Here is a 27458-nt window from a genome sequence, read left to right on the forward strand (position 1 = left end):
GATGGGCCACAGGAAGGTAGCAGTGCTAAATATTACACTGATAATGCAGCACTCATCAGAAATCCTAGCCCTTAATTGGAATGCAATAATTTTTTATTGAATGAATAAAGACAAATACTATGGCTTCTGTAGCCAGACCGCCTAGTGATTACTGCACTACTAATGAGCTATTTACCCAGGGCCAAATTATTTACCTTATTTATGCCTCCGTTTGCTCATTTGTTAAAGTAACAATAAATAACATTATCGGCTGTTGCGAGGCTTAGATGAGTCGATACATGAAAAAATCAGTATCGGCTGTTTGCTGAGCTCTCAGTAAGTCGAGCTACCGTCCTCTTCTTCTCCACCCACCCTCATGCACGGTCTCTACCACAGAGCACCTCTTGAACCCCACTTGCTTTTCCACATTTTCTGTCATCTCACTATTATAATAATTCTATACACACCTAAAGAGACAAGGTAGCCAATACTATTTTAATTTTCCAAGCATGTCTTCAAATCGCTGATTTTAAAAATGAGGTGGTAGTGATAAATGTTGTTTGATTACTAAAATCACACGTATGGTTGAGGAGGCCTCCAAAAACCATCACTGCAGGCAAACCTGCAGTGGGTTTCTCATGCATCTAAGGCTTTTCCAAGCAGGCTGCAGGTCGTCTAAGGTGGACCACAGCTCACATACTGAGGGCTCCCAGGGTTCCCCAGCATCAGTTTGGGCATTTCCCATCATTACCACCTGGCACAGGTTATGGCTGTGTGCAGGCAAAGTGTGCCCTCTGCATTCTCACCAAACAGGTTCGGGAGCCTTCACTTGAAAGACAACTCAGACCACAGCTCTCTTCTGGGGAACTCTTGAACCGTATAGGCAGTTTCTAACATTCTGGTAGGTTTTGTACCAACAAGGGCACTAGTGCACTTCTGAAGCTTAAATTCAGATGCCACAAATATGCCACGTGCAGTGGGCAGACAGCCCTTATCCATCAAGAGCTAGGATGTGTCATGGTTAAACTCGTGGACTCTGGCATTACACTGCCTGGGATGAACCTTGGCTCCTCCACTTATTAACTATGTGAGGTTTGTGTATGTTACTTAACCTCTGTACCTCAATATTCCCATCTATAAAATGGGAGATAATAATAATAGAACTTACCAAATAGGTAAGTTACCTGACTTATCTAATAGGGTTGGAATGAAAACTAAATGCATGAATACATATAGTGCCTGGTAAATTATTCATATTTAATATTTGTTAGTGCTATGACCTGCCAACTCTGTAACAACAGCCCCTGAGTTCTAAGTTATTGAGGACACTTTTATTTCCCCAGAGCAGTGACTAAAAGGAAGCTGAGGTAAATGGGGGGTGTTTTTAAGACCCAGGGTGTCCTGCTGGTATAATTTGCCAAGGACACTTTTCCCACATAATAGCTCTGTGACGTTAAGAAAACGACTTAACCTCTCTGTGCCTCAGTTCTTTTATTTGTAAAAGGGGTCACAAGTTTCCTTCTTCATGGGCTACAGTGAGGATCAAATGCAGTTAACTGTATACCACTTAGCACAGTGCTGGCACACTTTTGTGGGCTTCCCTGGTGGCGCAGTGGTTGAGAGTTCACCTGCCGATGCAGGGGACGCGGGTTCGTGCCCCGGTCTGGGAAGATCCCACATGCCGCGGAGCGGCTGAGCCCGTGAGCCATGGCCGCTGAGCCTGCGCATCCGCAGCCTGTGCTCCGCAACGGGAGAGGCCACAACAGTGAGAGGCCCGCGTACCGCAAAAAAAAAAAAAAAAAAAAAGAGTAGACCTTTTCTTTTTAGATAAAGCAACTAGGAATTTTCAGCTTCCACTTAGCTTTGTCCAGTGAGAAAGACGACTGAGTATTTTTCTAATGGAGGGATTACGTTACTAGCCATCTACATATTACCTAGAAAATACCAAACTGTAAATTCCTACAGATGAATTTTTAAAAATTATCCCAATAACGTAAGTCATAGTGCCTGACAACATTATGCTTTGTAAAAGTTCTGAATCCTTTGACAAGCCATGGAATACTCTCATTTAGAAAGGAGCTCCTAGGACCTGACATATGACGGAGAAGAATTTAAAAGAACTCTGCTTCTTCAAGACCAACAGAAATAGCATACAAAACTACAAGAGAAATACTACGAGCCAAAATTTGCATCCTATTTTTCTTTCTATTAGCAACAGAGCAAACAAGTCATCAAGGAGGCTATTTCTTTGGACCTTGGCCAGCTAGGCAGTGAGAAATATCACAAGGGGTAACTGTATTTCTCCACATAAGACATGATCACCAACTGTTGTTTACAAAATATTTTCCTGACTCAGTAAATGCTGCATTGGCTATACAGGTGTCTACTTATCAGTCAAACCATGGTGTTCTTAAGGAAACCCACATCTCACAAAAAGAGGCTCTCACAAAGTCTCTGGTGCTGGAGACATTACCCTTTCCTCATAGAAGTAGCCAAAAACTCTGCTTTGAGTACTTTTGCTTCTGGCTAAGATGGAGTAACAGGGGCTGGATTTACCCTGTTTCCTGAAAAAAAGTAAAAAACTAGACAATAAATATGAAACAACAGTTTTCAAAACACGGAACATCAGGCAGCAACGGACAGTGAACCTTGAATGCGGTAAACCCTGACTGTCCCTACTTGCTGCCATGAGAAGGTTTCCAGGCTGTGAAGGGGAAACCCAGATGGAGCAAGGTGGACTTTTGGAGTTGTGCGGCTGGAGCTGAGAGAATGGGGAAACCGAAATGGATGGAATTTGTAGAACAGAGTGCTAGAGAAAAGAGAGCTGCACCAAGAGAGACTCTTGAAGCTATACAGTGGGTCTTTTTTGAGTATTTAGCTGAGTACTGATCACTGCATGCGTGGAAGGAGACTACCCAAGGCTGGGGAAAGAACTAGCCAAAAGGATGAAAGGGAAGGCTACCTGGTTCTCACACAGGGCTGAAAATGGTGCCTGTTCCCACCAGTCAGACTGAAAAAACTCATAATTCATGGGGCATTGAGTAGAGTACTGACGAAGGTCTTGCCTCAGTCATGGGCACTCTAGAATGAGTACTGCTCTGGTCCAGCCTAACAAATCTTAAAAGTGAGACCTTGAAAAATCGAACTGCATCCAAGTAACTAAACTGTATCCCCAAACAAATGTCAAGAATATTTAAGGAATATGAAAATACGTGGCACCCCAAAAGGTACAATTAAAAATGTCCAGCATCCAATCAAAAATTATCAGGCATGCAAATAGGTAGGAAAATATAACCCATAATGAGGAGAAAAATCAATCAATCAGAACCACCCAAACTGACACAAATATTAGAATAAGCAGATGAAGGGGCTTCCCTGGCTGTCCAGTGGTTAGGACTCCACGCTCTCACTGCCAGGGTCCAGGTTCAATTCCTGGTCAGGGAACTAAGATCCCGCAAGCCGCACAGTGCGGCCAAAAAAATAAAAGAGAGTAAGCAGATGAAGACCTTAAAACAATTATTATAACTGTAGCCCATATGTTTAAAAAGTTAAGTAGCCACAGGCAAGATTTTAAAAAGATCCAAATCTCAAACTTCTAAAGATAAAAACTTCAATATACTGGGTGGGATAAATGGCAGAATAAATTCTAAGAGAAAAGATGAATAAAATTGAAGATACTGCAGTAGAAATTATCAAAATAAAACACAAAAAGAAAGAAAGAAAGAAAAAGAAAAGAGCATTATTTAGCTGTAGGATAACTTTAGGTGGCCTACTATATGTGCAATTGGAGTTTGCAAAGGAGGCATGGATGGGGACAGAAAAAAATAGTTGAAGAAATTATGGCTGAAATATTCCCAAATTTGATAAAAACTATAAACCCACAAGTCCAAGATGCTCAATAAACACCAATCACAAGAACCATGAAAGAGAAAGCTATATCAAATTGTTCAAAGCAGTGATAAAGAGAAAATTTTAAAAGCAGACAGAGATGACCAAATGTTTACACAAAAACAATAACAGTGTCATGTGCATCTATAACAGATCTAAAAATAAAACGTATGACACTGACAGCATAAAGGCTAAGAATGAAGAAATAGAAATATACTATGATAAGATCCTTGTACTACATGTGAAATCGTACAAGATCACTTGAAGGTAGACTTGATAAGTTAAAGATGTATACTATAAACCCTAAAGCAATCACAGAAAAAATAAAACAAAGAGTTGCAGCTAGTAATCCAACAGAGATAAAATGAAATCATAAAATACTCAATAAATCCAAAAGAAGGCAGAAAAAAGGAACAAAGAACAGATGGGACAAATAGAAAACAAAGAGCAAGACAGACAAACTTAACCATGTCAATAATCACATTAAATGTAAATAATGTAAACAACCAGTTAAAAGACCGAGATGGACAAATGGATAAATAAAATGGGTAAAAATATCAAGATGCAATTATATGTTGTCTGTAAGAAATTCACTTTAAATACACAGACACAAACAGTTTACAATTAAAAGGATGGGAAAAGACTTACCATGTTAACACTGATCAAAAGAAATGTGAAGTGGTTATATTAATATCAAAGCAGACTTCAGAATAAAGAATATTACCAGGATAAAGAGGATCATTCTATAAACACAGTCAAGAGGATATAGCATTTCTAAATGTTTATACCCTAATAACAAAACTTCAAAATACATGAAACGAAAACTGATAGAACTTACAAAGAGAAGTAGAAAAATCCACAATCATAGCTAGAGATTTCAGTACCTCTCTGTCAATAACTGGTACAGGAAGTAGACACACAATCAGCAAGAGTAGTAGACTTAAACAATACTATCAAATTGACTTGGTTAACATCTATAGAACATCCATCCAACGATAGCAGAATACACATTCTTCCCAAGTGCACATGGACCACTTACCAAGACGAAGCATATTCTGGGCCATAAATAAGTCACATTAAATTTAAAAGAATTTAATTTACACAAAGTGTGTTTTCTGACCACCGTGAGATTTAATTAGAGGTAAATAAAACATCCCTAAAAGTCCCCACATTTCTGGAAACCAAACTATACTCTTCTAAATAACAATGAGCCAATGAAGATATATCAAGAAGGAAATTTAAAAATATTTACAAATGAATGAAAATGAAAACACAACATATCAGTATTTGTGGAATACAAAATCAGTACTTAGAAAATGTTACCGTAATAAATGCATATATTAGAAAAGAAACATCTTTGATCAGTGATCTCAGCTTTCATCTTAAGAGACTGGTATATGAAGAGCAAATTAAACCCAAAGGAAGAAGAAAGGCAATAATAATGATAAAATATAAACTAATAAAGATCATAGCAGAAATCAACGAAGTAGAAAAAAATTTCAAATCATTGAAACCAAAAGCTGATTCTTTGAGAGGCTCAATACAGATAAACGTCTGGCCAGAATGATAAGAAATAAAAAAGAGAGAAGACACTATTTATTAATATCAGGATCGAGAGAGGCAATACCACTATAGACTGCACATATTAAAAGGATAATAAGAAAATATGAACTATGGCTATAAATTGGACAACTAATAAAAAGGCACACAGATTGAAAAGGAAGAAGTAAAGCTATCTTTATTAGCAGATGATCTATAAAGTAAACCTGATGAAATCTACAAAAAAGTTACCAAAAGTTATACATGAGGTTAGCAGGATTCAATATCAATACACAAAAATCAATTCGATTTCTATATACTGATAATGAACATTCAGAAATTGAAATAAAAAGATACCATTTACAATTGTATCAAATAATATGTAAGACATAGGGACATATCTAACAAAAGACCTGTATACTGAAAACTACTGAGAGAAATTAAATATCATCTAAATAAATGGATATATATATATATATATCTTGTTCATGGGTCTGATGACTCAATGTTGTTAAACTGTCAATTCTTCCTACCTTGGTCTATGAATTCATGCAATCCTAATAAAAGTATCAGTAGGGTTGTTTGTTTTGGGTAGAAATTGACAAGCTGATTCTAAAATTTATATGGAAATGCAAAAAACTTAGAATAAATAAGACAACTTTTAAAAAGAACAAAGTTAAGGTTTGTTCTGATTTCAATACACAGTTCAAAGCTGCAGTGATCAAAACAGTATATTATTGCCATAAAGGCTGACAAATAGGTCAATGGAACAGAATAGAGTCCAAAAGTAAACCCACACATATATGGACAACTAATTTTTCCTAAAGGTGCAAAGGCAACATAATAGAGAAATGACAGCCTTTTCAACAAATGGCACTGGAGCCACTGAATAGCCATATGCAAAAAAAAAAAAAAAAGAAAGAAAGAACTTCAATCTGAACTTTGTGTCATATATAAAAATTAATTCAAAATGGATAATAGACCTAATGCAATACCTAAAATTCTAAAACTTCTAGAAGAAAACACAGGAGAAAATCTTTGTGACCCTGGGTTACGCAAAGTTTACTGATACAATATCACAATCCATAAAGGAACATATTGATAAAAGAGACTTCAACAAAATAAAAGCCTTTTAGTCTTTGAAAGACATGAAGAGAATGAACAGCAAGCCACAGACTGGGAGAAAATATCTGTAATCCATATAACCAATAAAGTACTTATATCCAGAATATATATACTCTGAACACTCATGAGAAGAAAACAGCAACCCAAAGAAATTGGGCAAAAGATTCAAACATAAAGAAGATATAATGATGGTAAAATAGCACATAAGAGACACTCAAACATCATATGTCATCAGGGAAATGGAAATGAAAACTGCAATGAGATGCTGCTACACTCCTATTAGAATGGCTAAAATGGAAAACATGTTGATGCCATGTGCTGACAAGGATATGAAGGAACTAAAAATCTCAGAAACTGCTGGTGGGAATTTAAAATAGCACAACCACTTTGGAAAACAGTTTGGAAGAACCTTAGAAAGTTAAATCTGTCTACCATGTGACCTAGCCATTCTACTCCCAGGTATATGCCCAAGAAGAAAAGAAAGTATATGTGTATACAATGACTTGTACATGGATGTTTATAGCAGTTTTATTTGTAACAGTCCCCAAACTTGCATAATCTAAATGTTCATCAACAGGTGAATGGATCATTCTGAAATATGTGCACATATCAAATCATCATACTGTACACCTTAAACTTACACGATATTATACGTCAATTATATCCCAGTAAAACTGGGAGAAAAAGGAAAAAAAAAAAACGCACAGGTGAATGCATAAACAATGTAAGGTATAGGGACTTCCCTGTGGTTCGGTGGGTAAGACTCCACGCTGCCACTGCAGGGGGCACGGGTTCAATCCCTGGTCGCGGGACTAAGATCCCGCGATCCTGCATGCCATGCAGTGCGGCCAAAAATACAAAAACAAAAGCAAAAACAAAACAATGTAAGGTATAGCCATACAGTGGAATATTACTTAGCCATAAAAAGCAAAGTGCTATCGATACATGCAGCAACATGGATGAATCTCGAAACAATTACGCTCATTGAAAAAAGACAAAAAGATTATCTACTGTATGATTCCACTTACATTAAACTCTAGAAAATGTAATCTACTGTGAGAAAAAGCAGATCTGTAGTTGCTGGCTATATTCACTATCTTGATTGTAGTGATCATTTCAAGGGTATTACTTCTAATAAGACGTAGAAAATTATGTAGTCAATTACATCTCAATAAAGCTATAAAACCAAAAACAACAACAACAAAAACTCTGCTCTTTGCTGAGTCTTACACTAATTAAAGCTGCATGTGTGCAGGGGCCACCCTTAACACTTTGGGGGCTGAGGGAGGAGTACCAGTACAGGTGTCCTAACCCACAGTCTGACCCCTTGTCCTTCCAGGCCAGCTGTCTCTGGCCACCCCTCAGATTTAGGGTGATATGTATGGGCAGAAGGGGTTCCCACCGGCCCTGGAAGCAGGCGTGGGATCTGAGATCCTGAACACTGAGAACATAACCTTGAAGGGAGGAGCTGGGCTCCAGCTGAGCCTATCTTGGCCCACAGACTCCCTGCCGTTGCGCAGGGTATGGTTTGAGGAGGCCAGACTAGAGGCCTTTAAAGCAACGCTTATCTGCAAGGAGCTAAGATAAAAATGGAGAGTGTCTAAAACTTCTACAGTAATCTGACGGACATGGCTGCAACATCCAGGCATGGGATAATTTTTCTAGCAATTCGTGTGTATTGAATTTTACAAAAGCTGTGTATCCTCCATGGACTGGATGGAAACAACAAACCAAAACACAGGTCCCTTGACCACAGGTAACTGAGACTCTGCCTTAAAACACATGGCTTTGAGCAGAAGCCCCTAAAGAAGACTGGTTTTGAATTACGATCAATGTAGGCCGTATTCTGTGAAAAAGGATTTCTGGCCTGACTTTTGTGAGGCTTCGATCACAGTCTTCTTAATCCATCTTTGTGTCCTGCTGGGTCATCCCGTGTGGAGTATGAACTGCATTTAAGGCCGTGGTAATTCTGTGTGAGCACAATGCCTCTGTACATGGCTGTCTTCCCAACTCAGAATTTGAGAAGAACTGCCTTTCTTTCTTTTTTTTTTGGTTTATTTGTTTGGTGGGGAAGGATATGTCAAGGAAAAAGATTATGTCCTTTTTTTCTCCATTTGAACATGAAAACAAAGGCCCTGCCATTGCTCCCTCCTTCTCCAGTCCCTCTGGAGTCTGCCACTGACCATAACAAACGGGGCCCTTACCTTGTGCACACAGGCCTTTGCATTCAGGAAAAACAGCTCCACGGTGGTTTTATCCTTCAGGAACGATATGCTCTCAATGTAAAACCTGAAAAACAGTACAGAAGTTTGTTCCTTCAGATTCCTTCCCTTCTCTCTGCAATGATTTCATTTCCTCATGTAGTTTCCTGCAGAGAATTTTCAGAAACTAGGGGATGGTTGTGCTTTATTTCCCTCTTAAAAGCTATCTGCGACACATATGTACAGCTGTGTGTATGTATGAATCTATGTGGATATGCAGATAACATCTTCCACAGAAGGCTTTTGTGTGTTGGAAGGTGAATTAAAGAAAAATCCGAAATGGTCACCAACTGCAAAGCCAACTTGACTCTTGGTCGCCCATTCTTCGACACACGTTCTGGGAGCTCAGAATACCTGAGACAGCTTCGAAACAAAGCCCAGTTGAGCTCTGAGGGCTGAAAACAGAAGTCTGCTGAGTAAGCACTACTAAATAATTGAACCTGGAGGCCTGTGGCTCTGTCATTTTCAGACCCAGGGTGGGTGTGAGAGCCCCACGTTTACCTCGCCCCCATCCACCAGGAGAGTTTCAATGGCACCCTCTCTCCTTTCCTCTCATCCTTCCAGGCTCCAGGCTTTCCCTCTGGCTGGAAGCTGAGCTCTCGTACTACTTAATATTGGTCTTTCTCATGCAAATCAGGGCATTCTGGGCCTTGCTCCCTCCACTGCCTTTTCTGGGCCTTTGCTCGTTCAGTCTATGAGGCCAGGTCCCTCTTTCAGGAGAGAGCTGACTACCAGGAGGTACAGAGGGGAGGAGAATCTTGTGTTTTCCTCATCCCGTCCTGTGGAAGCTGGCTGGTGAAGGCTGGCGCTCTGGCATGGGTGAGTGCGCCAGCTGTGGCCTAGAAGGTTTTCTCTACTGTTGGAGCCCCACTGATGAATAATGCATGAAGAGACTTAATACCCAAAGAGAGCTCACAGCTAGGGTCCTGGAAGAGAACTTGCTCTCAACTTGGTGAGAGGCAAGATAAACCCGGACTGAAGTGGCACGGGGGGGTAGTCTTGTCCTTAGCCCCGCAAAATCCTGACAGGCATTGGGCATTTGCTTTTTTTATTTTTTCCTCCCTTTCCACAATAAGGAAACGTTTGAGAAATAAATCCAGCAGCTTAAAAAGGCCGTGAAAGATTTTACCACTGAGACAGTAAAATCATTTGAAAAATTCCACCCTTAATGCTGAATCATCAAGGGAAGTTCCAGAAAGAGAATAAATCCTTTATATTTTCACTTACAAGGGTTTATCTCACCTATGCGTGAGCTTAATGAAGATTCATGAGTGTTAGGTGTGTGAGAAGGGAAAGTTAAGGATTAAGGCAGGAGGGAGAGAGGAAGAGTTGGAGGGAAAAGCAGGCTTGGGAATATGAAACATATAGAATATGTAGTCCCAGCTCCATCATTTATTAGCTGTGTAGCCTTGGGCAAGATCGTTAGCTTCTCTGTGTCTTTTCTAAAATGGGTGTTATGACTGCACTTACCTCACAGGGTTTTGGAAGGAGTAAATGAGATAATAGAAAAGGATGTAAAACAATAAAAACTAACAGTTGTTAATAAAAATCCATTTTCTGGAATTTAATGCTATGTGGCCTGGGGCTTGTGGCTTAAGCTTTGAGTCTAAGATCCTTTGTCTATAAAGGGGGATGACGATGGCCCTAGGAGGGCCGTTATGAAGTGCCCACGACAGTGCCTGGCACGTGGTAGGAATTCAAGAAATCCTAACTAGTGTGGCTTGGCAAACCTTGCGTCATGTTTAAAAAAAAAAAAAGCTGATAGGACACGGTGGGATTTGAACTATATCTGAAGGCTAGGAAAAACAACAGGATTCTATAGGATAAAAAGAAATCCAGGTGGAGAAAATACAATAGGTAAATAGCATCTCTGTGGTAATGTGATAAACATTCATAATTTGGCTTTCGCCAAGAGTTAGTTCTAATCTGAGTATTCTCCCATCAGTTTCGACCTCCTGGCCATGGCCAGACAGACCAAGGACAGTCACCTGACTCAAAGGCAACCAGTCCGTAAGCTGGTGAGCATCCTATGAGGTGGGCTGGGGAGAAGAGAGATCAGCCCATCAGAGGCTCCTTATACGGGGTAAGGAACGGACAAACCCATCAGGTACGGTCTCTTAGAGAGGCTGAGAATGAGAGAGACAGGTCAAGAGGGAAACAGTGGAGGCAGAGAAAGGCACCAAGAGTAGCGAGTCCCTGCAACGGCGGATTCAAGGCCTGCTGCTGCCAGAGGACTGAGATGACCTGTGCAGCTAAGTTTCCTGAAGGACCTTCTGTTTCAACTAGGTGGTGATGGTTTTGCCCTGCTTCCTTTGCTTTTACAAGTATTTTTATCTCTGAGATAAGATGGGCAGGTTTTCGGTGGGCAGCCTGAAAGTGCAGCAGCAGGATCACAGCTAATGTTTCTTGAGCTCTTACTTATGTGCTGGGTCGCATGTTGAGTGCTTTCCACGCGTTGTTTCATTTAATTCTCACAACAGCCCTGGGAAGGAGATACCTATCATTATTCCCATTGTACAGATGCAGAAACTGAATTCAGAGATCCGCCTACATGCACAGGCAGGAGGAGGTCTTGATCTGGGTCCCTTTGACTCCTGTAGGCAACGCTTTTCAGTGGAACCTCCTCCTGACTGCCTCTCTTGTTCACTCAACTAGCGTTTATAAGGAAAGCTAAGCCCTAAATAATTGTGTGCAGAAGCAAGTAAAATAGAAGTACGTTTGTTCTCTATTGTTTCAAAAGTCAGAACCAGGGCTTCCCTGGCTGGTGGCGCAGTGGTTAAGAATCCGCCTGCCAATGCAGGGGACACGGGTTCAAGTCCTGATCTGGGAAGATTCCACATGTCACGGAGCAACTAAGCCCGTGCAGTGAGCCTGAGCTCTAGAGCCCACGAGCCACAGCTACTGAGCCCGCGCGCCTAGAGCCCGTGCTCCACAACAAGAGAAGCTACTGCAATGAGAAGCCTGCGTACTGCAACGAAGAGTAGGCCCCGCTCGCCGCAACGAGAGAAAGGCTGCACACAGCAACGAAGCCCTAACACAGCCAAAAATAAATAAACAAAATAAAAAAAATAATAAAAATAAAGAAAAAGTCGGAACCAGATCAGTGGACCAAAAAAACACAAGGTGATAGATTTTGGATCAACCTATGAAACACCTTTTAGAAAGTTAAAATAGTCTTGGAAGGGTCTTCTTGCCCTATAAGAGTCCCAGGTCAGATTAGGAGAACTCAGGGTTTGTTATCTATGCAAAGATTCGGTGATTCTTTCACTTTTACTTATTTCAATATATATTTCTAACAGAGAGGAATCGTATTAAAAGCATAACCTATGGGGAGGGGGAAGGGTAAGCTGTGACAAAGTGAGAGAGAGGCATGGACATATATACACTACCAAATGTAAGGTAGATAGCTAGTGGGAAGCAGCCGCATAGCACAGAGAGATCAGCTTGGAGCTTTGTGACCACCTAGAGGGGTGGGATAGGGAGGGTGGGAGGGAGGGAGACGCAAGAGGGAGGAGATATAGGGATATATGTATGTGTATAACTGATTCACTTTTTTATAAAGCAGAAACTAACACACCATTGTAAAGCAATTATACTCTAATAAAGATGTAAAAAAAAAAGCATAACCTCAATGAATTTTCACACTAGCAAAGTTCATAATTCCTTAATGTTTAAGATTCTGATCTTCATTCACATTTTGCCACTGTCTTCAAAACTTTTTTTTTTTTAAATCCTGTGCTTGTGTTATTAAATAAATAAATCTGCAATGGTCTTTGGTGGGAGTCACATATGCAAAAGCCTTAAGGAGCACCAGCTGGATATAAAACAGCTGAGCACATTCCTTTTACTCAGCTGGAACTCCTTCTCCAAGGTATGAGCATGCGACCCAAGCTAGACCAGTCAGATTCTTTCACCCTGGAATAGAAATATGATTACAATGACCTATCGATCAAAGATGGTTGGAGCCTATTGTTCTGCCAGTGGCACTCAGATGAAACTGTCCATTGGTTTCTGCTTCCTAGATCCCTGCAGAGCCTGGATTCCTATCTTTTCTGAGGCTTTGTTAGTCCAGTTTTCCTTCAATTCTGTTAGCCACAATTGGTTTCTTTTGCTGGAAACCAAAGAATCCAAATTACTGGATACTAGAGGGCTTCCCACGTGCTAGGGACAATACAAAGGGCTCTACACGCATCATTTCATTTAACTCCAGTATAAGCAGATGCCAGAGGTAGCAAGTTATGAACCTATCTTACAGATAAGAAAACTGAGAAATAGAGATGTAAAGTCAACTTCCCCAAGCCACACAGGTAGAAAGTGGTGGAGCCATGATTCAAACTAAGGCCTTCCAGACTTCAAAGTTCATATTTCAAACCAATATGATAGGATGCTTTCCTACAGTAACAATCACAATGAAGTATAAAATGTACACAATGCCATGGGGCCCGAGGGAGGGATGCCATTAAATCAGCTTATGAATCAAGAGGAAGAAGGCTGCCAAACTGAAATCCAGAGAACTAAGTGTCACAGGACACGGTGTACCCTCAGACAATTGAGCCGAGTCTTAAAGAATGCATGAGTTCACCAGGTAACGAAGGTTGGAAGGGCATTCCAGGGAGAGGGCATGTTAGCCAGGCCTCTTGCTAGTCTGCAAGAATTTAACAAGCCATACGCAGGGAGCTGGGTGGCTTAGCACCAAATCAACCTGTGGCTTGTCCAATTCTGCACGGGTACCTTTGTACTAGAAATTGGGTTCCTCTTGTTTCTGAAGCTCAGGTCCCTGACTATATCCTAGTTCCAGTAAACAGGTCCCTATCTTGTTTCCCGCTACTTTCTGGCGATCCGCCCTGTTGCCTTCTACCTTTCTGCCTAGGCATCCGATTACCGGCTCTCTGAATCCATGATCCCATCTCTCCCTCAAGGGAGCCACTGTAATGACTTTATATTTACAGAGGGTATGAACAGTACGTATGTATGGTCCTCCGGGAGAATGGCTCCCCAGGAGCACCTATCAACATGTACCATGAACTGAAAACAAAATCTAGGGCTTCTTAATGAAATGAAACGGACTATGCCAGACATAAAATAAAGACCTTTTGTTTCAGCCCCTTTTTGGCAAAAGGATATTGTTTCCCTTCTGCGTGCTTACCATGAGTGATTTCACTAAGATTCTGTGAAGTCAAAGCCCACGGTTCAATTTTCAGCCTCTAAACAAACCCAGGCTTTTGGGGGCTAGGCATATGTTTTGGAGACAGACCTCAAGCAGTTCAACAAGTGTAATTTCCTGAGAATCTGCCTTCTTGAGAAGAGGTTTTGTCTCTGCTTTTCGTGTTCCTCCCGTTAGCATTTTCTCCCCCTTTCTTGATGGGACAGGTGTTCACCTAACCGATCATCGGTGATAACAGAACATCAACCTCAACGATATGACATAATTGGCTTGGAGGAGGGGCAGGCCTGTCAGCGAGATGACAACACACGTGTGTCGAAAAGCAGCGGACTCTGGTTGTTTGGGATGGGCTGTCCTTTAATGGTCACTGCCATGTAGTGGCCCATGTTTTCCTCCCATGGCATTTATTCATCACGGTCAAAAGTCAACACCACAGGGAATTCCCTGGTGGTCCAGTGGTTAGGACTCTGAACTTTCACTGCCACAGCCTGGGTTCAATCCCTGGTCAGGGAACTAAGATCCCGTGAGCTGCATGGTGTGGCCCCAAAAAAAAAAAAAAAAAAAAGAGAAAGAAAAGGAAAAAAAAAGTCAACACCACAGAGTTGGGGAGATAACTAGGTTAAGTCCAGCCCTAACACTGATCCAGCTGCTCGGCTTCTCCGTGCTTCCCTTTCCTTACCTGCCTCCACACCAGAGACATGAGAGATATTTTCAACTTAGCTTAGTGGGTGGCATGTATTTCAGCGGTCAGTGAGCAGTGGTGATTATTACTATGTTATTATTATCTGCCTACCAGGGGGGCTATAACAAAAGGTGCACACTTAGCTGGGAACCTGCTTAAAAGTAACAACAAGAATGGAAATTCCAGTTACCTTTCCTAAGCTCTTTCTCTCAAGGAAGCAACATGCTACAAAGGTGTCCATTTTGACAGAATGGGAAACCACTCTGAAACGCATACTCTTCTGACCACTTTATCTCCCCAGCTGAGCATATTTTCTTTGTTTTCCAGAATCTTTGCTGTGTCTGAGCGATAGCATCAAAGAAGGCGAATTGGGCAAGAATGACTCAATTATTTCGCATTCTGAACAATGCTGACTTGGTGACTGGCGTCCTGCAAGGGCTGCATTCAAACGCCTCGTTCCAGGTTGCGTTCAGTTATTGTGGGTAATTTTAGGCACTCACTGCAGCCACCTGCCTAAGTAGATTTCCTTCAGGTCCTAATCCACACCCCGAGCAGGGAGATCTGTATTTATTGCTTGTAATGACCCTGCAACCTCATAGTCCTGCTTTATAATGCACGCTGAAGACAGCGCTATAATTTAAGTGTATTTCATTTTCTCCAAATGACGATGCACAACTTCTGAGAGTCCCATATGTTCCCGTTCATCTCTGGGAGGGGTGCACTCTTGGAAGATTCCCCAAGGGAAGAATTATTTGCTTCTACAATGTGCTCCCCTGCCAGGAAAACTCTGCCTCACTTCCGAATTTCCAGGCTTCCCAAGGAGAACTAGAGAGGGCCCTCCAGGTGTGAGCCTGTGGAAACCTGCCCTGGCGCTCCTCTCCCACGTTGTGACTCTTTGAGTTCTCCAGGGAACAGCTGGAGGCCCAGGAGGGTAAGGGCCTTGCTGTGACCTGTCTGAACGGGGAGGGAGTCTTCTGCCCCAGGCAATGTGAAGTGTTAGGGTCCCGTGGTGAATTCCAAGTGCTTGCTTCAAACTGCAAAATAGCCGGCTCCCGTCCACCATGAGCAAAGTAGGGACAGATGCTCTGAGAAGGAGACAGGAAGAGGCAGGAGAGGTTAACTTTGCAGGGAGGGGATGGCTGGGACTAGTGAATGATGGAGACAAGTGAGGAAATCTTCCACCCAGTGCAAAAGTGAGTGGGTCAGACCCAAGCCAGACAGTCTCCAAACTTCCATATTCAGTAGCCGTATATCACATGAAGGAATTTTTTACCCATTGAACATGTGGTTGAGGCAGCCTCTCTTAATTATATCATAAAAATAGTTAACATTTACTGAGGGTGTTCGTTACATGTTAACATGCACAATTCTCCAACAACCCTGTGTATTACCACAAGCTCCTATTCCATTTTCTAGGTGAGGAAAGAGGCCCACAGAGGGTGCCAAAGGCCACACAGGTAATACACAGGAGAGTTAGGGTTAGAACCCAAGAGCAATGCTAAAGCATTGGTTCTTAAGGGATGGAGTGAAGTGCATCTGGCCATGTTGAAGACATTTTTCTGATTGTCCTGACCTGGAGAGTGTTCCTGGCATCTCATGGGTAGAGGCCAGGGGTGCTGCAAACATCCTACAGCACAGCATGGCTCCCTTCAGTGAAGAATTCCTTGGCCCCAGAATTCCCTGGCGGTCCAGTGGTTAGGACTCTGCACTTCCACTGCAGGGGACACGGGTTCTATCCCTGGTCAGGGAACTAAGATTCCGCATGCTACACAGTGTGGCCAAAAAAAAAAAAAAAGAATTACTTGGCCCCAGATGTCAGTAGTACTGCTACTGAGAAAGCTTGCATTAAAGGCCAAGCATTGAACTTCTGTACCCTACGGCCTTTTCACCCATCATAATACTAATGCTTCCCTTCTGCCCTTTCGATGTCACCCTGAGGACAGATTACAGAGAAGACTGAGCAGATTCCCATAAACACTGTCTGATATGTGATTGCGGAGCACACAGAAATATAATCCTGTAAGAAACTGGAATTGGGGGCTTCCCTGGTGGCACAGTGGTTAAGAATCTGCCTGCCAATGCAGGGGACATGGGTTCGAGCCCTGGTCCGGGAAGATCCCACATGCTGTGGAGCAACTAAGCCCGTGCGCCACAACTACTGAGCCTGTGGTCTAGAGCCTGTGAGCCACAACTACTGAGACTGCATGCCACAACTACTGAAGCCCGCATGCCTAGAGCCTGTGCTCCACAACAAGAGAAGCCACCACAATGAGAAGCCCGCACACCGCAACGAAGAGGAGCCCCCCGCTCACCACAACTAGAGAAAGCCCACATGCAGCAACGAAGACCCAACACAGCCAAATAAAATAAAATAAAATAAAATAAATAAATAAATTAGAAACTGGAATCAGGATTGAGTTATGAAGGATTCTGTGTCTTTCTGGAACTCTCATATGAATCAGGATGGTGACTCCTCAAAGACGAAGGCCCCTTACCAAGTGCCTGGAAGTTCAAGAACGGGTTAGGCCAGGAGGTCATGGTCAATATTAAGGCAACTAACAGACTTTTCCCCCAGGTTCCGGGATATCGTTCAGATGGAGGTGTGGTGATGTGCAAAGAGCTCTGGCTAACTCACACATCTGCCTCAGATCCCCCTGCTGGGCCTAAAGTAGGAGAAATCCGTTATTTCTCGGTGCTTTTTAATCACATTCCTCTGGGAAGAGGTGAACTTTCCTGTCCTCTCCTTATTGTATATCACCTACTCTTTGACAGCTCTAAAATAACTCACGGCTACCCAGTCACAAACATTTTACCTTTTCTTCATTTATCACTCTTCACACTTGCATTTTTTAAAAACTGCTTAATACGTTCATTGTAGGAAAAAACATATATAGACAAGCAAAAGTCATTCCCACAATCATTCTACTCAGAGGTAAATTACTGTAAACATTTTACACTTTTCCCTACTCCTATCTTTTACTTCAGTGCCATCCTGTGGTCTGCTTCTTTCCCCTAGAATATACTGGGAACTTCTTTCCCCTAGAATATACTGGGAACTTCTTTCTATATCAATAAATCTATTTCTTCACCAGAATCTTTACCTGTTGGGCTGTATTTCATATATTTGTCTTTCTTAAAAAAATCAGGTGGAATGATGTGGACCCACGAGTTGCAGTCATAATGCTTCCTTGAGTTAAAGGCCGAACGTTCCAGAACCAGGCCAAGGGGTGCTTTTAAGACAGAAAAAAGTCTTTCAAAGGCTGTGTGTTTGCAGCAACTTTGACGGAAAGTTAGTAGTCTTTCCCCACATCTCCTACTAGGACTCTCCACACGCAGCGAAATCTCACCCCCAAGCGTCACAGACAGACAATACTTAGGGTACCTCTGAGTGGCCACTTACAGTCTTAGTGCATAGCAATGGAGATTTGGAAATAGGAGGAAGAAGAGAGGGGAAGAGGAGAGGGAGAACCAGAAAGGAAAAAAAAGCAAGAGGTAGTCCGATGAATAAGAGGGGTAAAAGACCAAGATCCTGGCGTTTTGTGGAGCTGGGTGGTACCAGCCAGAGCCACCTCGGCTTGCCCCACCCCCCCCCCCCCCCCCGCCCCCGAGGGGATGGGAGCTTTTCCAATGAGGTCACACGCAGTTCCCCTGCCACCCCTGAGAATTAAATGCCTGTTTGCTCACTATCAAGCTCTTCAAATGCTTACATCTGGGCTGCATTACCACAGAGGCCCATGTGTTTGTGGATGATAATTTACAGCAGCAGATAACAACCCTGGGGCTGGAGGAGTCCCCCAGCAGCCTGGAGGAGTTTGGATGCACAGGGAAACAGAGGATGGGTTAAATGAATTATGGTGCATAAATAAGTTATGGGGCGTCTATACACATATGTGTTACACACATAGCACACATCATTGAGATTTTATAACTAAAGCACAGACAAAGGTTTAATCCTGAAGCTCATAAAGAGAGAACTAAGTGCATTCACCTTAAATGTTTTCTTCCTTCCATGCAGAAGCGGCATGTGTTTCTGAGCTGCTCCCTGCATCCCGGGGGATATGAACTGGGAGAAAAGTCTTTCCCTGCAAATCTGTGGGACCCCAGTGTTTAGCCCAGGAATCAATGAGACAATACAGGTCAAATATCTAACCCAGTGCCTGCCACAGGGTTAATGCTACTTTTCAGTAGAGAGTAAACTTCTGGAGAGCAAAACTGTATGGTATTTTTCTTTTTCATAAACGCTACAATTAAAAAAATGACATTTTCTTATATTTGTATAATATTCTGCCAAGTTATTTTGTATCCCCTGATCCCTTTTTAATTCACAACCAACTTGCCCAAGATCCCATTGACCGTCTCCAGCGCACGGTATCAGAATCTGGGCCAGGAATGCAGAGGTTTTGGGGGTTGGAGGGGTGACTGTTTAAAAATTTTCCTACAGTGATTCAGATATGCAACCCCTCTCCTTCTGGGGGAGCTCTGAAATGCAATGTCCCTTTTCATCTGATGTCTTTTATTACAGCGATCAATTGTTCACTGTAAAAATGCCATCACTTCCTGAAACCATCTTCATTGTTGGCATTTGGATAGTTTAATCTTTATTTATTTATTTATTTATTTAGGCCTTGCCTCGTGGCTTGCGAGATCTCAGTTTGCCAACCAGGGATTGAACCCCGGGCCCCGGCAGTGAAAGCACTGAGTCTTAACCACTGGACCGCCAGGGACATGCATTACTTCTGTGGGGAATCCTTCCTCCTTGTGTGCTAACTACTCAGCACCTACACACCTTGGCGTCCACGAGCGAGCGACTCCGAGTTCCAGGGCATGCAGCAGTACTTGCTGATGGGAAAGGCAATGACCCCGATATCAAAAGAGACCATGTGTCTTTCTAGAGGCTTCTGTGGTGACCCCGTGTCCAGATACAATCAAATGCTCTTTGGTTCTAGTCTTCAATGACTCAAAAGTGTTGTCACTCCAGGCAACCTGGGGGTGGTGGGGTGGCGGTGGTGATGTCTGCTATGATGTAAGTACGAGCGGCAGTCCTGTTTTCTTAAAAGAGGAGGCTGGAGACCCTCTGAGAGGCCACTGACGTCACTGCGGTGGCTACAGTCCCATTTGTGAGACCTCCAAAGAAATGCAATCCACTCGCTGACCTCTGTCCGTTCGCTTAATTCCCTGGTGTGTGCTTTTGCTCTATCATTTCCTTAATTAAACTGGAGTAACAACAAGTCCTTAATTGGAATAATAACAAAGACTATTAAGACCCCAGGGTACTGTTGGGAAGAAGAATTAAGTGAATAATTAAAAACTTGATAAGGGCTTTTAAACAGGCAAGTAGTTCAGGGAAAGTAAAGCTAAGTGATTACGGGACACTCGTGAGATAAGTGCTGAAACTCACAAACAGGCAGCAGGCAACTCCGGAATCCCAGGAACTCGCTTTGGAATGACAGGGCCGCCTTATGAGTGACTGTACAGAAGGAAAGACACAGCTTTCTCCCCTGGCATTTTGAGACCAAAAATAGACCAGATAGTAGTGGTCAAAGAACTAGAACACAAACCTGGTGACTAAATAAATGGCACTGAGTAGTTAGGCTACAGAAGCACTACCTATGTGCCCAAAGATGAAAGTGTAAGGATGTTAACTGCAAGCTACATCTTAATAAAGTCACTGGAAACAGCCTCAACACTTAACAGCAGCGTGGATAGCTACATTATGAAAGTGAAAAGAAATAAGGTGATTTTCATATACCCAAGGAAAGATCTCCAGGTTAAAAAAAAAAAAAAAGTAAGTCACCAAACAACTCATCAGCCTTATTTTTCTCTAAGAAGGGGAGTGAACGGGGGATACGGTGAGGAAGCAGCCTGATGGAGAGTAATTCTTCCTTTTCACTCTATACTTTCGTAAAGTTTGAAATGTTTACAGCGATAATATAATTCTTTGTGAAAAAAGATTGATTTATGTTGAGCCATTTTCCCTACATAATACGAGATGAAAGCTTCTCTATTCTCTGACCCCTGCTTAATTACTAATATACATTTTTTGTTATTGCTGCTGGTCTGTGTTTGTCTTTTTCTCCATTTCCATGGACACAAGCACTCATATCACACTCTTTCCAGGAAACTCCTATGTTTTTCTGTAGGATTTCTGTGTACTTTTCCATACATGCTACGCTCCTGGACAAATCACCATTATGCTACCTCCTTCCTGGGTTTTAAAAATGTGACTTCTGGTGGTAAGAAAAAAATTCTAAACAAGATTTCAGAGCAAAAAGCAAAAAAACAAATTGGGGGCTGTCAGCGCTTTATTTACTTCATAAGGAGCAGCCTCTATCCACAATGACCATCAATTCATGTTAAACAGAGACTTAAAAAGAAAAGGCCAATCAGGACATCTCACACTTTTGGATTTCAAGGAGCATAAAGAAGTAAAAAAAAAGAAACAAGGGTTTGTGGAAATTGACATGATTTTGTCAGGTAAACATACTATAACCAAACCCCACCCCGCCCCAAAGAAAGACAAAAAGCCTCCACCGTCATGTCATAAAACAAAGCATAGTTCAACATCCAAAAACTAACATAAGCTCAGAATTTAGGGTCCATTCTTTAGGTTAATCCAGCTTTATGAAAATATATTTAGATGTATGGGAAATCTCCTACCTTAGCTTATTTTATCATATTTGGCTTCAGACCAGGAAGACAAAATTTATCATGAAAATATATCAAATTCAGGATAGTGGGGAGAGGGGCTACTACATAGGAAGGGGCTTTCAGCAAAATTGGTGCCTTTTTATTTCTTAAGCTAGGTAAGGAACATGGGCGTTACTCTTTATAACATTTTATTATCTGACAGTGTGAATAATTAATGTGAAAAAATATTTCCATCATCGGCTGGCTTTAAGAAATCACTGATTTAGTTGAATATATCCATTGCAGGAGGAAATAACTGAGGCCAATATGTATGGTTAAGTGACTTGCCCAAGCAGAGCTCAGAGGACAAATCAAGTATTCCTTCCCAGCAGTCTCTTCAGGAAAGCAGAATTCAGATTTCTGTACTGTTAATTCTTTCCATGAGCATTTGTTTGCATTTTATTGTCTATTCCAATTAAGGTGTGAGATTGTATAAAATTCAATTATTTCCATAGTCTCTAGAAAACATTCCTACATAAAATGTAAGAGTAAGTGTTTGCTATATTTCAAATTATAAAAATCTAGAAGTATGTTGAGTCAGAAACAGGTTTATGTATTAAAATATATTACTTACGTTTTTCAGCTTTAAATGGATTCAAGGGGCTTTGAGAACTAAAGGAAGGTGATTCTATACTTCATCTTCAAAGGAAACAGTTCTACACAGTATCTATGTTAACTTGTTCCCCAGACTAAGACAGCAAAGAATCTCTTTCACGTAATAATTTTTTGATCTGTCCCTTCTTTTTTAAAATTCTCTCTGATCACCAAGAATTTTTTTTTTCTAAAAAAAAAAAAAAAAGAGGCAGGTGGTGATGGTAGATGTGTCTCTGGTTACATACCTCACAGAAAAGTACAAAACGGTTGGGCCTGGTTTCTTGGGCAAATCGTGGTCAAGAACTCGGTGGTCTAACTGTAGCCAGTTCTGCTGACCTCTGTAAGAGTAAAACAAAACAAAACAAGAAAGATTAAACAGAAACCCAGAGAAAGGTTTAATAAACACTGTGTTGGCAGAGCTGTGCGGTAACAGTTATTCTCACACATTAATGGTTGGAGTATAACCTGTTACAACCAGTGATGAGGCCAATTTGGTAATTTCTATCAAAATTACAAAAGCACCTGCCTCTGAACCAGCATTGTCATTTCTGGGAGTTAATCAGGATAAACCTGCACATGTGGAAAATAGCCTATGTATAAAGCCACTCACTGTAGCATTGTTTGTAGCAGCAAACAGGCTCACAACAACCTAAAAAAATGAATTTAAACAGCAATGAAATACTATGCAGCCATACCAAAGATCAAGGGTATCTTTACAAACTTATTGTGAAAAATTTTCAAAATATGGTGTTAAATGAAAAAGCCATATGCATGACAGTGAGTATAATATATTGCCATTTTTTAAGTTAAAAAAAGAATAGCTAGACATATGTGCATTTATATGTACAAAAATATCTCAGAGAGGATACATCATGAAATGAACAAGAAACTGAAAACACTGGCTGACTTTGGAGATAAAAACCTAGGTGATATTAAACGTATTACTCCTTAAATCCTTATTAAATATAAAATCTGAAATATTTTAGATAGTCAAGAAGGGAAACTTTTCTTTTAATGAAAACAGACAGACACAGATAGCTTTTATAAAAATATGGGGTCGACACACTACTATGTATAGAACAGATAACTAATAAGAACCTACTGAATAGCACAGAGAACTCTTCAATACTCTGTAATGACCCATATGGGAATAGAATCTAAAAAAGAGTGGATATATGTGTATGTATAACTGACTCACTTTGTTGTACAGTAGAAACTAAAACAACATTGTAAATTAACTAGACTCCAATAAAAAAATTAATTAAAAGATAAAAATAAAAATATGGGGTCAGGGCTTCCCTGGTGGCACAGTGGTTGAGAGTCCACCTGCTAATGCAGGGGACACGGGTTCATGCCCCGGTTCCGGAAGATCCCACATGCCGCGGAGCAGCTGGGCCCGTGAGCCATGGCCGCTGAGCCTGCGCGTCTGGAGCCTGTGCTCCGCAACGGGAGAGGCCACAGCAGTGAGAGGCCCGCGTACGGCAAAAAAAAAAAAAAAAAAAAATGGGGTCTAATACTTTCTGGGGGCTGTTTTTGGATATATATTATGGAATTCCTAACATTTAAGCACGTATCTGTTGATTCATTCAAGTGCTTCATTAAATTCATGGGTATAAACATTCTCCTGAAATTGTGACCTGAGGGATAGAAGAATTGAGACACTGTGGCTGGGGATTGTTTATGTGACTTTTCCAAGATGCTCCCACTAGTTGATCCATTTTAGATTTTAAATTCCAAGAAGGCAGAGACTACATTCGCTTGCTTACACAAAACTTAAGAACATGCTGATAGTGGTGCGATGTCAAATTATACCAAAACCTATAATGGTTCAGAAGACATATTCCAACCTATTTTGGTCTTTGAGTACATAATTTTTTTAAAAATCAGAAAACTCTAAGCTGTATTTATTATAAGTAGATAGGAAACATGAGTAATAATAATAGCAGCTAATCTTTATTGAGCAACTACAAAGTGCCAACCAAGCTGGTACTTTTAAAAATATATTAATACTATATTTTACAGTAAATCTGCAAAGAAAAGTGGCAGAGCTGGGATTTGAACCCAAGACTTAGGATACAGGAGAAAATGAGATTAGAGGGTTGAATCAGCTTTTTTTTTTTAATTTTTGTTTTCTTGTAGTAAGAACTCTTACTACAGATTTACCCACTTAATAATTTTTTTAACATCTTTATTGGAGTATAATTGCTTTACAATGGTGTGTTAGTTTCTGCTTTATAACAAAGCGAATCACTTTCTGCTTTATAACAAAGTGAATCAGCTATACATATACATATATCCCCATATCTCTTCCCTCTTTCGTCTCCCTCCCTCTCACCCTCCCTATCCCACCCCTCTAGGTGTCACAAAGCACTGACCTGATCTCCCTGTGCATGCAGCTGCTTCCCACTAGCTATCTATCTTACATTTGGTAGTGTATATATATCCATGCCACTCTCTCACTTTGTCCCAGCTTACCTCCCCCTCCCCGTGTCCTCAAGTCCATTCTCTAGTAGGTCTCTGTCTTTATTCCTGTCCTGCCCCTAGGTTCTTCAGAACCTTTTTTTTTTTTAGATTCCATATACGTGTGTTAGCATACGGTATTTGGTTTTCTCTTTCTGACTTACTTCACTCTGTATAACAGACTCTAGGTCCATCCACCTCACTACAAATAACTCAATTTCGTTTCTTTTTATGGCTGAGTAATATTCCATTGTATATATGTGCCACATCTTCTTTATCCATTCATCTGTCGATGGACATTTAGGTTGCGTCCATGTCCTGGCTATTGTAAACAGAGCTGCAATGAACACTGTGGTACATGACTTTTTGAATTATGGTTTTCTCAGGGTATATGCCCAGTAGTGGGATTGCTGGGTCATACAGTAGTTCTATTTGTAGTTTTTTAAGGACCCTCGATACTGTTCTCCATAGTGGCTGTATCAATTTACATTCCCACCAACAGTGCAAGAGGGTTCCCTTTTCTCCACACCCTCTCCAGCATTTATTGTTGGTACATTTTTTGATGATGGCCATTCTGACTGGTGTGAGGTGATACCTCACTGTAGTTTTGATTTGCATTTCTCTAATGATTAGTGATGTTGAGCATCCTTTCATGTGTTTGTTGGCAATATGTATATCTTCTTTGGAGAAACGTCTGTTTACGTCTTCTACCCATTTTGGGATTGGGTTGTTTGTGTTTTCGATATTGAGCTGCGTGAGCTCCTTGTAAATTTTGGAGACTAATCCTCTGTCAGTTGCTTCATTTGCAAATATTTTCTCCCATTCTGAGGGTTGTCTTTTCATCTTGTTTATGGTTTCCTTTGCTGTGCAAAAGCCTTTAAGTTTCATTAGGTACCATTTATTTATTTCTGTTTTTATTTCCATTTCTCTAGGAGGTGAGTCAAGAAGGATCTTGCTGTGATTTATGTCAAAGTGTTCTGCCTACGTTTTCCTCTAAGAATTTGATAGTGTCTAGCCTTACATTACATATATATATATATATATATATATATATATATATAATTTTTTTTTTTTTGTGGTACGCCGGCCTCTCACTGTTGTGGGCTCTCCCGTTGTGGAGCACAGGCTCTGGACGCACAGGCTCAGCGGCCATGGCTCACAGGCCTAGCCACTGTGTGGCATGTGGGATCTTCCTGGACCGGGGCATGAACCCATGTCCCCTGCATCGGCAGGCGGACTCTCAACCACTGCACCACCAGAGAAGCCCAAGCCTTACAGTTTAGTCTTTAATCCATTTGAGTTTATTTTTGTGTATGGTCTTAGGGAGTGTTCTAATTTCATACTTTTACATGTACCTGTCCAGTTTTCCCAGCACCACTTATTGAAGAGGCTGTCTTTTCTCCATTGTATATTCTTGCCTCCTTTATCAAAAATAAGGCAACCATATGTGCGTGGGTTTATCTCTGGGCTTTCTATCCTGTTCCATTGATCTATATTTCTGTTTTTGTGCCAGTACCATACTGTCTTACTTACTGTAGCTTTGTAGTATAGTCTGAAGTCAGGGAGCCTGATTCCTCCAGCTCCATTTTTCTTTCTCAAGATTGCACTGGCTATTTGGGGTCTTTTGCGTTTCCATACAAATTGTGAAATTTTTTGTTCTAGCTCTGTGAAAAATGCCATTGGTAGTTTGATAGGGATGGCCTCGAATCTGTAGATTGCTTTGAGTAGTATAGTCATTTTCACAATATTGACTCTTCTAATCCAAGAACATGGTGTATCTCTCCATCTATTTGTATCATCTTTAATTCTTTTCATTAGTGTCTTATAGTTTTCTGAATACAGGTCTTTTGTCTCCTTAGGTAGGTTAATTCCTAGGTGTTTTATTCTTTTTGTTGCAATGGTAAATAGGAGTGTTTCCTTGATTTTACTTTCAGATTTTTCATCATTAGTGTATAGAAATGCCAGAGATTTCTGTGCATTACTTTTATATCCTGCTACTTTACCAAATTCATTGATTAGCTCTAGTAGTTTTCTGGTAGCATCTTTAGGATTCTCTGTGTATAATATCATGTCATCTGCAAACAGTGACAGCTTTACTTCTTCTTTTCTGATTTGGATTCCTTTTATTTCCTCTTCTTCTCTGATTGCTGTGACTAAAACTTCCAAAACAATGTTGAATAATAGTGGTGAGAGTGGGCAACCTTGTCTTGTTCCTGATCTTAGTGGAAATGGTTTCAGTTTTTCACCACTGAGGACGATGTTGGCTGTGGCTTTGTCATATATGGCCTTTATTGAGTTGAGGTAAGTTCCCTCTATGCCTACTTTCTGGACGGTTTTTATCATAAATGGGTGTTGAATATTGTCAAAAGCTTTCTCTGCATCTATTGAAATGATCATATGGTTTTTATTCTTCAATTTATTAATATGGTGTATCACATTGACTGATTTGCGTATATTGAAGAATCCTTGCATTCCTGGGATAAACCCCACTTGACCATGGTGTATGATCCTTTTAATGTGCTGTTGGATTCTGTTTGCTAGTATTTTGTTGAGGATTTTTGCATCTATGTTCATCAGTGATATTGGCCTGTAGTTTTCTTTCTTTGTGACATCTTTGTCCGGTTTTGGTATCAGGGTGATGGTGGCCTCGTAGAATGAGTTTGGGAGTGTTTCTCCCTCTGCTATATTTTGGAAGAGTTTGAGGACAGCTGTTAGCTCTTCTCTAAATGTTTGATAGAATTCACCTGTGAAGCCATCTGGTCCTGGACTTTTGTTTGTTGGGAGATATTTAATCACAGTCTCAATTTCAGTGCTTGTGATTGGTCTGTTCATACTTTCTTTTTCTTCCTGTTCAGTCTTGGAAGGTTGTGCTTTTCTAAGAATTTGTCCATTTCTTCAAGGTTGTCCATTTTATTGGCACAGAGTTGCTTGTAGTAATCTCTCATGATCCTTGTATTTCTGCAGTGTCAATTGTTACTTCTCCTTTTTCATTTCTATTGATTTGAGTCTTCTCCCTTTTTTTCTTGATGGGTCTGGCTAATGGTTTATCACTTTTGTTTACCTTCTCAAAGAACCAGCT

General features: G+C 41.0%; 1 protein-coding gene across 4 annotated transcripts in view; it reads right to left on the bottom strand.

Moving 5' to 3' along the window:
- FRMD4B (FERM domain containing 4B) overlaps positions 1-27458 on the bottom strand; it is a 275548-nt gene that overhangs the window by 92155 nt on the left and 155935 nt on the right. For all 4 annotated transcript variants that reach the window (XM_060022883.1, XM_060022884.1, XM_060022881.1 and 1 more), the window contains 2 exons: positions 22165-22257; positions 8736-8820 (listed from right to left, as the gene is read on the bottom strand). In XM_060022883.1, the coding sequence (XP_059878866.1) occupies positions 8736-8820; positions 22165-22257 (178 nt within the window). The remainder of the gene's footprint in view (positions 1-8735; positions 8821-22164; positions 22258-27458) is intronic.

The sequence above is a fragment of the Delphinus delphis genome, chromosome 10 (assembly GCF_949987515.2).
Source record: "Delphinus delphis chromosome 10, mDelDel1.2, whole genome shotgun sequence".
NCBI classification, from domain to species: Eukaryota; Metazoa; Chordata; class Mammalia; order Artiodactyla; family Delphinidae; genus Delphinus; species Delphinus delphis.